Source organism: Meleagris gallopavo, unplaced genomic scaffold (assembly GCF_000146605.3).
Source record: "Meleagris gallopavo isolate NT-WF06-2002-E0010 breed Aviagen turkey brand Nicholas breeding stock unplaced genomic scaffold, Turkey_5.1 ChrUn_random_7180001840507, whole genome shotgun sequence".
Lineage (NCBI taxonomy): Eukaryota > Metazoa > Chordata > Aves > Galliformes > Phasianidae > Meleagris > Meleagris gallopavo.
In genome coordinates this window covers 38,548-51,040 of record NW_011109953.1, presented here as the reverse complement: position 1 = coordinate 51,040, position 12,493 = coordinate 38,548, and the positions used below count along the sequence as shown (strand labels likewise).

General features: G+C 34.9%; 1 protein-coding gene across 1 annotated transcript in view; it reads left to right on the top strand.

The window, feature by feature from the left end:
- LOC104915660 (adhesion G-protein coupled receptor V1-like) overlaps positions 1-12,493 on the top strand; it is a gene marked incomplete at both ends in the record, with an annotated part of 72,226 nt that overhangs the window by 23,298 nt on the left and 36,435 nt on the right. Inside the window, 2 exons of the mRNA XM_031557521.1 lie at positions 1,406-1,566; positions 2,676-2,776. Coding sequence (XP_031413381.1) covers positions 1,406-1,566; positions 2,676-2,776 — 262 coding nt within the window. The remainder of the gene's footprint in view (positions 1-1,405; positions 1,567-2,675; positions 2,777-12,493) is intronic.

The following is a 12,493-nucleotide window of genomic DNA, read 5'->3' as shown; positions in this document are numbered from 1 at the left end:
TCTCCAACTTTTCTGGACATTGTACTACTGTACAAAAAATTCCGTACAATAAAGTAGGTAACTATTCTAGCTGAGGCATTTCTTCTACTTTTAACTTCTTTCACCAAAATACCATTTAGGTTATGTAAAAATGAGGCAGAGCTGACAGGCCATAAATTCCAGAATTGCATTACTTTGTCATTCTTAACATTTTTTTTACTTCTTTACAGTTGTTATCAGACAGCACTTAAAATCCATTCTTACAGAAGTAAACTATTAAACATGCTTCTCCAGCGTTGCTTCAAGTCACTGACTCAGGATGTTACTAATTTTGCTGGCGTATAGTCTTTTCTCTTATTCTATAAGAGAAGTAACTGTATAAATGAATGAAATAAAACTATTTAAGAGCATATCAAGGATTTATTTAGATCAGTAACCTGTCTTCCAGAGTGGCTCAAAGAGGATGCCTGTGCAAGAGTAAGATCAGAATGATCACATCTTAGCTCCCCTAATACCACTCTCTGTTACCAGCTACGATGCATATAAGGCTATGATTTTTTTTTTTAATAGAAAAGACACCAGCTTCTTGTTCTGAATATCAGTGCTACTAACTTAATTTGATGTCTCATGTTTTTCAGAAGAGGTGATGGAGCTCTCATCATTTTCTGTTCTTACTGCTGGTCGTACCATTGTAAACAATGGAACAGAGTTTTGCTTATGGTTCTCCAGTGCTCCATTGTTCAGTCTGTGTCTTTCCTATTCACACAAAATAAATTGGAGTGTTCAAAGATAATTTTGTTCTGTACTCTGTGAGATCTAGTTGTTTCGACTTTTAAAATGACTTGATCAGTCTGAAACTGATATAAACTATTTCTTTGCAGAAGGGAGAGGCAGCAGGATGTACCTATAATCTCTCAATTTATCTAGTTGCTATCATAGACAAGATATACTTTCCATTAGAATTACTTGATATGTCACCTGTTATCCTGTTCCCAAGTCAGTTCAGCAATACTGAAAGACAAACAGAACATGTTGCTAATTTTAAAGCAACAAATATCAGTATAAAATGAATTATTCTTCACAGTGGAGTAAGGTGGAGTGCAAGTGACAAAAAATTCGAACAACCAGCCCCATATTTGTTGCAGAACTTTTAAAAATATGACTTCAGAAATTCTTTAATGGAAAAAAGACATTCATTATCATCTATTCAGAATTTCTTTTTAATAATAGAAGTGGAAACAAAGCTATAAACAATATTTTAATTTCATGTAAATGTTTTATTATGAAAGAGATCACAATGAAGTATTTACATACATTTAATAGTTTAGAAAACTTTTTTTTCAGAGATGCAGTAAAAATTTTCAAGGTTGCTTACCATGTAAATTACACAAATCCAATTACAACTTTGTAAATCTTTGTTCTGCAGTTGGTTATCTGATAGTGGGTTCTGCAGAGTGATTGATGGCACATCAGACTATGTGGAGTGCGCTTGTTCTCATATGTCCATTTATGCGGTGTATGCCCAAACAGATGACTTGTCTTCATACAATGAGGCCTTTTTCTCTTCTGGATTCATCTGCATTTCAGGTCAGTAGATACCATTTTCTCATTATCAGCCTCTCATGACCAGAAAGATTAATTGATTTTTTTTAACAGTTTTAGTAACTCATGACAGTCTTTTTAACTGGAGGAGTATTAACTAACTTCGTTCTATTTAAGTTGCTCTCTGGGCTGGTATGTGTACATTTACAAATTTTCACACTGAAGGAAAATGCAGAGCAGGAGAGAAGTATGTTATTTTCCTTGTGTTGTTTTCCGTATGTTATTTATTGAACCATGCAAAAGTGGAAGATGACAATTATTTAGGGCAAGAAACTAAAATCCTAAATCCTTCTCTGTCTGTAGCAGCAGTAAAGTCACCCTTTTTTTGTCAAGTCTTTCAATCTATTGTACTTCACCTGAAAGTTCTTTAACAATTTAAGTTTACAGTTTACACTCAGAAGTGATAAATTGAGGGAGATAGACTCCCTAACATGTATAGAGTTTTCTTGCATTCTGCTTCCCGACTGCAGTCTGACATTCTGGGAGAAGCACAAGAGTTTAAACTAACCAGGATCGTGATTATTTTTACTGACAGCTTTAATAGCGTTTAAAAAAGGTTCAAGGCCTCAGAGAAGAAAGAGATCTAAATTTGAAAGATTACTGACATTGCACCTTTCACACTGCAGTTCATTTGTGCTGCAGTCACTCCTGAATAAAGTACTTCTTTCTTCACTTGTTGATGGACACTGTGCAAGCAGAACATATCAGTATGTTCTGAGATCACCAAAAAAACATGCTAAAGAGATTCTTGGTGTACCCCTGAGGCCCTTAGATGCTGTTCTGAGTCTGCTCTATCAGATGTTTATGAGTTCTTTGCTTTATATTTAATTATTATGGCAATCATCCATGTGCAGAAATAAAAAAATACTTTGCAAAAATGATTGCTTTACATTATGTAATTATTTTAGCTCCCAGTCCTCTGAAAAATAATGTTAAAAGTAAATTCATGTGTGATGAAAGTGTGACACAAAATTAACATTCTCTTAAGTTTTTTTTTATCATGATCTGCACCTTCAGGGGAGCCAACATTGTTGTCTTTCCATAGAGTTTATTAGTCAAAGCCTTAAATTTCCATTTTTCTTGTTCCCATGTAGGTTTCACTTTGGCTATTATCTCTCACCTTTTCTGTACCAGATGTGCAATGTTTGCAGCTAAACTTCTCACTCATATGATGGTTGCTTGTTTGGGTACTCAGGTAAGAAAAAAGTCTGAGGTCTCTAAGTATAAATTAGGTAAATCTTTACTTTCCTTTTTGTCAGTTCCATGGCCATGTGTGAGTAAGCCTTCCCCTCCCCTCCTTTACCCTCTCCTATCTGACAGTTTGACAGCAGCTTTTCGAAAAAGAAAACTATTTTAAGACAGAGGTAATAAAGAAGGTTGTTCTTGACAGGAGTGGACTAGAGTAGTGTTCTGAACAGCTGAAAGAAAATTCATTTACAGTTGTCTGTGTTGTGATATGTACAGCTATGACCTCTTACAAGTATTTAGAAAGTATAGGTATGATTACTTATTTAGTATGCTGTTAACTTTTTGTGTTTTCACTAATACTTCTGATGTTATGTTATTTAAGACATTTTCAATTGAGAACTTTTAACATAAAAATCAATACTTAATTATTGCTAACATAAATAAAAGTGTACCACTTTGCATCTTTGTCTAATTATATTTAGGTAGGTAAACACTGAATATACAGCTAGTGCATCTCAAGCCAATCTGCAGAAAGAAGGTAACTTTATAAAGTTTAATTTTTTTGCCAGAAAAAAATAGAAGCAGCTCTTCAAGTTAGTCACATTCCATATTTATATGTATGTAATTAATTTCCCTCAAACATTTGTGCATGTACGATCTTTTTTGCAGTTGCTACCAATGCACTAATTAATATTATCTGTAGATGGCAGTCAAACCTTTTCAGCACATTATTCAAAAACTCATTCTTTCAAGAGTATGCCTGCTCTGTGTTTACTCTCTCAGTGAAGGAGAATAGCAGTTCACAAAATCCAACCCCTATTTCAGTCTTCTCCATGGACCTAGAGCTTCCAGTGCTAATTGAGCATTTGTAAAGCCTCCAAGAACAGACATTTGCATGTTTAGTATACCCAGCTTTGAGGGATCTCATCAAAAAGATGTAAAAGGCTTTCTAAAGCCTTTTTAAAACTTTTTCTTTTGTCATTATGGTATTTACTCAGAGAATCATGACATTACCAAAATATGTTTTGTCTTAAATACTTAGTTATTTGTTAGTTTGCTTAGCCATCCTATTAGTCATCAAAATTCATGCAAAACTCTGAAAAATCTCAAGGAAGAAAAATGAGTGGGCTGAGATTTTCAGTTTTGGAGTAAATTTAGGTGAAGATTTCTGTACTTGAAAAAGTATAACGTGAACAGAATTCACAGCATCAATACGCTTTTATTCATCAGTAAAGTTCTCATTTTTGACAAACTGCAAACCTAGATTAGAATCATAATAGGAACTGCTATGCTTTTGTCTTGGAATAAGCACTTTATAGATTGTGTGTGCTTACTCAGCTTGACGCATCATATACTCAGAAAATTTTAATGTGTACATCTAGGCCATTTATACGGTGCATGCTCTGTGTCTGTGGAATACACTGAGTATTATGAGTGGCACAAATATACGGTAAGTTTTGTTTTTTGTGTGCAGGCTGCTCTATATATATGTGGTGTAGCCATTTCTTTGGAATATTTGAGCGTGAACAATCTGCTGACAGTATTAATTGTGTACAGATGGCTTGTTATTCTGGCCAGCAATGCAGAGTTCAAGTCTAAATAGAAAAAACGTCATATGGGGAAATTTGTAATCCTTTTTGTTTTTGCCAAATAGGCAAAATAGGCATATATTTGCTAATTTTGTGAGTCTTCAAGCTAGTGTAACATCATCATTCATCATGTCTATGGAATTATCAAGCTGACAAGTCAGATTCTTTCTTCCATTGTATTCAATAGAAATGCAAGATGAAGAAGATTTACTGTGTTTAGCTGCCTGAAAGCTGTTTTATGCAACCTGAGCCAATGTGCAAACAAGCATGTCAGATACGTGTTATTAAGATCAAATTGTGCAAACAATCCTAGTTTAAGAAATTGCTAAACATTTATTTGAAAATGATAAACTGTCGCCTTGAGAACTAATACTTGTTAGAATTGTTTTATCACTTAGACTTAGTCAGATAGACAAAATTGGAAAACGCAATTCTGCTAGAAATAGGATACATTGGAAGGAAGTGATTAAATATCTGACAGGTTTTACAGGCGTAGGATCGTGGAAGCAAAGGGTCATGTGGAAGTAATGTGTTTGAAGGCTAAGACTCATGAAAAAAGTTTGAGCTTGAGTAGGAAAAGGACAGCTAACAGGATGATTTATAAAAACAGTCAAAGGCAGAAAGGTGGACACTCCTTGAGAACTCAGGATTCAAACTTCAAGTAGCAAATTCTGCCACGTTGAGCCCATGTCTGTCATTTGATGAAAATGGAACTTCTTTGTTAACTGAAATATTGTTGATCTTAACCATTCCCTACCAACCTAGGGGAAATCTCAATTTCCCTATAGTCAAAACCCAAAAGAAATTGTCATGTGTGTCAAGATAGGGAGAGTTTGAAAAGAATATTCCAGGATGCAGGGGGTAGAGAGGTACTATGTACCACCCACCACAGAAGCATTTGTGCCAGTCAATGGTCAAGCAGTCAAGTACTGGCTCTCTCTTGACAGTAAAGAGAAGTCTTTGCAGCAATTCACATCTCTCTTAAGGTAAGTCTTTGCTTTTTAGAGTCAGCCAATTGAAAATAATACTTAAAGTGCTGTTTCTAAACAAGCCTGGTCCAGAGCTTCGCTAAAGTTTATGTCCATATGAAATTTATATGGACACAGCAAATATCATTACTATATAATTAGACCCCTTGAATGAACCTTGGATGAGTTATTCTGCTTTATAAAACCTAGTTGGCCTTGAGGTCTGAGATTTATAAAACCTAGTTGGCCTTGAGGTCTGAGATTTCTGATCTGATTTCCTTGTATCGTGACAAGAGTAAACAATGCTGAACATAGTATTGTTAGCACTTCAGGAAGATGAACAGCCCACAAAATTAGTAAGAGGTCAGAGTAAACAGGACTAGACCCAGTGGTCTGGAGTTGCTGTCCATTCTAGAAATTCAGCTTCATGATAAGGCTGCGATAACACTGAAGAATAAATTTATATTCCTTGTTGCCTCTGCAGTGAGAACTAACACCTAAAACTTTCCTTCCAATAATTGGTTTCATTCTGAACTGATTATTTTTAGCTGATTTCAGTCATTCCACGAAGTCAACGCAATTTTAAATTTGTTCAGCTTCTTTCAAAAGCAGTTTCATCTTAGCAATAAGTAGAGATATTTGGTTATTAGCTTGTGTAAGTACAATTTCATAGTAGATTAATTTAAATTGAATACTTTTATAATAGAGCAATGTCATTTTACGATCAGGAAGGCTCTGAAGACCTATCTCTATTACATTATGTTACTAGTTGTGAGTTCTCAATACCCCAGTAGAATCAGATTGTAAAGCTAATCAGAGATTGTAAAGCTAAACAGAAGAAATGATCATTTATCTCATTTGATCATTTATTCTTAGAAACCTGGACACTAAGTGAACACATTCCTACGGAAACATCATTACTGCATATTTCCTTTCTTTCAGTAGAGGGAGCAATTTCGCCTTTAGAGTTCCTTGTTACGGAGAGTGCAAAACAGGGAGAACACCGCTGTGAAATTGCTGTGACGCTGAGACGCTTGGTATTAGCATGAAGCTATCTGCTGATATTTAAAGCCAAAGACCAGGCGAAAGTAAGGGTCAGTGCAGTGCTATAACAAAAGATTTAAGATATCACTTTAACACTCCAAAGGGTGTTAAATTTAAAAGCACCTGAATTAAGCTTTATCTCATCTTGAAAGGAAGGATGGAAGGAAAAGTGCTCTTGGAATCACAGACAAGTGATGGAACCTATAAAAATTAAAATCTGATATACACATATAATTTAAATTTTATCTCTTTTTTTCCATCAACTAACACATAATTTTGGTCTCTCACTTACGATTGATTGTTATGGTAGTACTTATCTGTTTCTACTTGTTACTTTTAGAGATAATGTTACTTTACATTCCTTGTTCACTTCTCTGACGTTAGAACTACATTAACAAAAATAGTGTTAATGCACAGGCTGTTAGTATCTGCTTAGAAATTATCTCCTAAGGTTTGCCAAAACTCAGATATATGAGCAATACTATAACATATGTTGGAACTTTGCTGCATTATCTCACACCTCCTGTCCTCATTACAAACAGTCAAATGTTCTACTTATCACTTTAAAGTATAAGAGTATGAGATTTCTATCAGCTAATGCCTTCCAGCTCTTTCTTTTTCTTTACACCTCTACTTTTTACCAACATCACAAACTATTGGGGACCACACGCAGAGTGAAATAGATAGCAGCATTTCCAAGTTGCCCATTCATCCCTTTTCTCTATGTTTTAGCAGGAGAAAAATTATTCTGGTCCCCCTCTCTGATCCATGCTTTTCAGCATAATTTTTTAACTCTTATTTAAATTTTCTGTGTCCTTTCTTATCTCCCTTTGCTCATTCCACTTGTGTGCCATTCTTCTATTACAAAAATGTAGATAGCTATTATTCCCTCTAATTAGCAAATCTCTCATTGATCATTTTCCTGCTAACAAGCTTTCTTCAGACCTGTCTTTTTGGAGACAAGATTCTCTGCAATTACTTTTACACATAAATTCTGACCTTAGGAATGCACAAAATTAATCTGGCCTGCAGAATTTAACCTAGGAAGGAAGAAATCCATCAGCTTTCTTGAGCAACAGTATCTCAGTAATGTTGCTTTGCAGCAAATTACAATCATATTAACCAATAAATAGAAACTAGCCAGCTTCTCTTTTTACACCACCACGATCACTTCATTTGTTTCCATATTTTCATCTGCTGGGATATGCTTATATTTTTTAAGTGGTCTTTTTGATTCAATTTTTGGCAGTTTCCTTGTGACTTTCTTCTTTACATCTTCCAGTGAGCTGATGTTCTATACACACTAGATAACAAATACTTTTAAAGACTAAAGGTGGTTAATTATTGGTGTAAATGACACCAATGCAAGATTAATCCGGCAAGTACAGGTAGAATTGTGTCAGGGTCCAGGCTATATATAAAAAATAACTCAGTAAGATTTTCGTAAAAAGCAGCTTACCAATGATCACAGTTAATTGTAATAATTGTATTGAATTTTGAAGCTAATACAAATCATAGATCTGAATAAACTTGTGAGAAAGATTGTGAAATACACAAATGCTGGTAAATGATCCCTGAAAAAAGCAGTTAAGTGTTATATATTAGTCGGACAGAAAAAACAAAGAGTTTTTCGAAGTGTATGTTCAAAATGTACATTCGAACATGTATACAAAGTGTATGTTCATGTGCAGGAAAGAAAAAATTGTGTTCAGTCAGGGAAAAGTCTTTAAAAACATAGTTGTTGATTATATGCTCTTTCACCACTATGTGGAAACAGGTGACAAATGAGTTGTGATCACAGTGTCACATGCGGTCAGTGGGATGCTTCAGAGTAGTTCCCCTCTACATGTCTGAATTCAAATTCATTAAAATTCAACTTTGGATGTAATTTATGGAATTATTTATGTTTTGAAACTAAAACATTTTTAAAATTGAAGCGCTGGAAGATGATGACTGGCCTTTTAAAAAAATGTGTTTCCACAATAAGAAAAAAAATTGAGAAGTGGAAATAAAGAAATTATACAATGTAAATGTGTTCTGTAAAGATGCATCAGTCATCTAGATCTTGCATACACAAATAATTTCTCTATTACCTTTTTCACAGGTGCAAAATAGTTGTTGCTATTTGTTACTTCTGAAGTGTTTTTAAAATATTTCAAGTTGTGCTTGAGTGTATCTATTATCTAGATACACTAGTGTATTTCAATTACAGACAATTATATCAGCATTCTTAAAAGATCTCCTCATGAGATAAAAGTCTGAGCTCCATAACAAAATCAATCTTCACATTTAGTCATGCTCTGTAATCGGTGCAGATCTTTCAGTCTCATAGCTTGGAGCAGAGCTTTGGGTAGATGGGTGGTTTTTAATTTTTCTTAAACCCTTTTAACAATTGCCAAGTCATTAATTCATTATGATACACTTGGTCCTAGTCTTGACCTGGGAAACATAAAAGCAATGTTCATGTATTAGTGTTATTAACCTTTATATTTCAGATAAGCATACAACTTGCCTTCTATTCTATATGGAATAATATATGCCGTTAATACTATGAAGCTCATTAGTAACTTCTAGCTGAAACCAATCATAGCTACTAATCGCTTCAGATTAATTGTCAGTGTGGGTGTCCAAGCTTCCCAAGTTTGTCTTAGCAAAAAAGCAAAAAAGCTTAGCAAAAAGCTTTCGTTAATAAACTTGATAGCAAATACTGTCTGTTGTTAAAATATACTTTGTTAATGTCAAACTGGTTTCTTAAAGCTTTGCGTAACTGTGTTTTCATTGGAAATGCAGAGGAATAGAAGCTAATAAAGAAACTAGATGAAATGGTGCACAATGAGTAACAGCACTAGCTCTTCAGCCACCTTTAGTGATACGAAATCCTATGAATCAATGATGGAAAGATCACATTTATCTTTCTCTGCCTATGTGAAACTTTTCCTCTGTAATGTATCCTTGGTTATGTTTATTTAATAGAATTTTAAATTAATTGAGCTTTGACTCTTCTAGCATTAAGATTGTAAGGTTTCTTTGTTCTGCACTTGTATGCTCAGTATTACTAAAATGATAAAATCAAAGGTGAACTTAATCTTAATCATACAAATAGATCATTCCTGACATAGGAAGCAAACTTTTTTTTTTAACTCGGTTAAGACTGAGTTGATCTTTTGTTTAGAAGTGTGAAGGGAAAATGGTTCTTTTTATCACATGCACAAATGAGAATAGCTCCTTTAAAATCCAAGGATAGCAGTGGACTGAACCTGAAGTTGATGAGCTTGTCTTGCTCTGTTCTGGAATGGAAGCTTATTTGGGATTTCCCAGAAAACTCCAGAAACTCTGCCTTTTTTGCTTGGAAAATTTTGCTTCAGAATTATAATAAACTTATATTAAGCTTACTCTAGTTTAGAGGTCAAGAAATAATGATTTATAAAATAATACAATGTAAAAAGAAAACATTTTTCTGAAAATAACGGCTCACAGTTGCCAGAGTTTCTAACATTCTGCTGAATATGTGAAACTCATCCATATGTAGAACTAGGAGCATTTGTGTAAAAGCAAATACAAATTATTGGGAGCTTTATTTTTCAGTAGTACATTATCAGCTTAGTCTATAGCTCTATACAGTATGCTTACTTGGTAGCTTCATTAGAATATGTGGTGCTACACAATCTGTCCATGACAGTGTCCAAAAAGGGGTGTAGGTATGTAGAGAGAACAACAGTGATTTCAGAGGATTCTGTGACAGGTTATGCACTATGTATATGTATATATAGATACTGAATGCATCAAGTAGATGCTTGAAAGCATCCAGGAGAGGTCGACAATGGTAATAGAACAGGAAAGCATGTCCTATGAGTAGAGGCTGAGAAGAGTTAGGTTGCCTGGTGTTTAAGAGGCATTTAGATAATGGCCCCAATAACGTGCTTTAATTTTTAGCTAACTTGGAAGTGGTCAGGCAGCTGGACTCAGTGATCTTTTAAAGTTTCTTCCTGCTGAACCATTCACTTTCATAGAATCACAGAATCATCACAGAATAGTTTGAGTTGGAAAGGACCTTTAAGATCATGCAGTTCCAACCTCCCTGATTCAGATATGGACACTTCACACTATATCAGATTGCCCAAAGCTCCATCCAGCCTGGCCTTGAATGCTTCCAGGCAGGAGGCATTCACAACTTCACTGGACAACCTGTTCCAGTGTCTCACCACCCTCACAGTAAAGAATTTCTTCCTAGTATCTAGTCTAAATCTACCCTCTTCTAGTTTTAAACCATTTCCCCTTGTCCTGTTGCTACACGCTCATATAAAAAGTCCCTCCCCAGCTTTCCGGTAAGCCCCCTTCAGGTAGGGGAAGGCCGTTTACAAGGCCTGGAGCCTTCTCTTCTTCAGTTTGAAGAACCCCAGGTTTCTCAGCCCGTCCCCCCTGTAGGCGACGTGTTCCAATCCTCTGATCATCTCTATGGCCCTCCCCTGTGACAGACAGCACTGTTCAGAAAAGTCAGGTATCACTGGTAAAACTATGAATGTGAATTAGTCATCTTAAAGTGTAAGTTCCCCTTTTTGCCCTATCATACTAAGACGTCCCTAAATATCAGGTATAAATCTAGAGATAATTCTTTTTCTTAAGTTCGTATTTCACCTCGGTCCTACTCTTTGACCAGTGCAAAAGTGAAATTTTCCTCTGCTTGTCATTCATTACCCTCCATAATAAAGCAGCTGTTACTCTATTAGATAACACAAGATTTCTCAAACTAATTCTGCATTTAATCTCTGCTTTTTCTTGTCGTTCAGTTTTCTTTTATTTTTGGAATTACTGTGGCCCCCTTGAACAATGAAAATTTTAAATCCAATAATAATATGATTTATTTGCTTCATTTGTTTTCATACTCAAGAAATTCAATTTCAAGTTTAATCCAAAATCTGAGCTCTTGTTTGCTAAATTTCAGCCAGACAGTGTTGAATAATTGCTATAATGACTGCATCATTATAGTAGTAGCTGAGAGAATAAGCCCTGCCCTGTCCTGAAATATTTTGTCTGTAATTATTTATCAGATGGTTTCCTGAGCGGTATTCAGTCATTTCAAGTCAAATAACCAAATCAAACTTTCCCTTATACTCTTATAACCTGCCCAGAACAGTAAGTAGATGTATCATCTGTGCAGGTATGTAGATTCTTGAGATGTACCATCACCATTTCTGAAGCACTGAAGTGCTGTTAGAGGTTCCTGCAGAGCAAAGAACAAAAGCAGGAATACTACAGATCTCATGTAATCCTTTAAAAGATAAATCTCCAGCTTCATCTTATTTTCTAATATTTCATGTCGTCTCTGTTATTTGATATCTTGTTTCTCTCAGACTTTACTTTGATACAGAATACTGGTGTAGGTCAAGCAGTGTAGATAAATTTCCTGTTAATAGTGTCCCACTTTGTGTGAAGTGAAAGTAGATTTGAAAGCTACACAGGTCTTCTGTCAAACTTCTATCAGCCTATTTTCTTTATTTTATGTAGAAAAGAAATGTAGAAAAACAGTACACCATGGTATGGGTACTAAAAGCAAATAAATGAAAAGAAATAATTGTGCTTTATACAAGTTGTTAGTAGGATCAAGAATAACAACAGAAAAAACTTCTTATAAATGCCAGTGCATAGAGGAGAACTGAAGCACCCTTTAGAATTCACTATTCTCCTGAGCTAATCGGGGAGTAGACTCCAGTTTTGTGAGGAACTAGAAGACAGGAAGAAATCCATTCCCTGCATGAATTGGTTTTGTTTTATTTATGCCCTGTTTCAGTTTATGTGTGATAGCCAATCTATACCTGCTACATGCCACTGAAGTCTGTATAATCCACCTTTGTGTTCAGATTCTGAGCCAATAACTATTCACAGGTACCGGCCCCAAAATTTTCTTTTGTAAACTATGTTACAAATAATAACAAGAATGTTAGTGTAGTTCGTAATCAATAAAACATGAATCAATAACAAAATTCATTTTCCCATAATTAGATACAAACTAGAGTCCTCCCAAAAATTTACTTCCTCTAAATATGGGACTAAGAAAATTATACTGTAATATACATTCGTATACACACTCTGCCCTGTGTTTTTGCTTGTTTGTTTTTGTTTTTT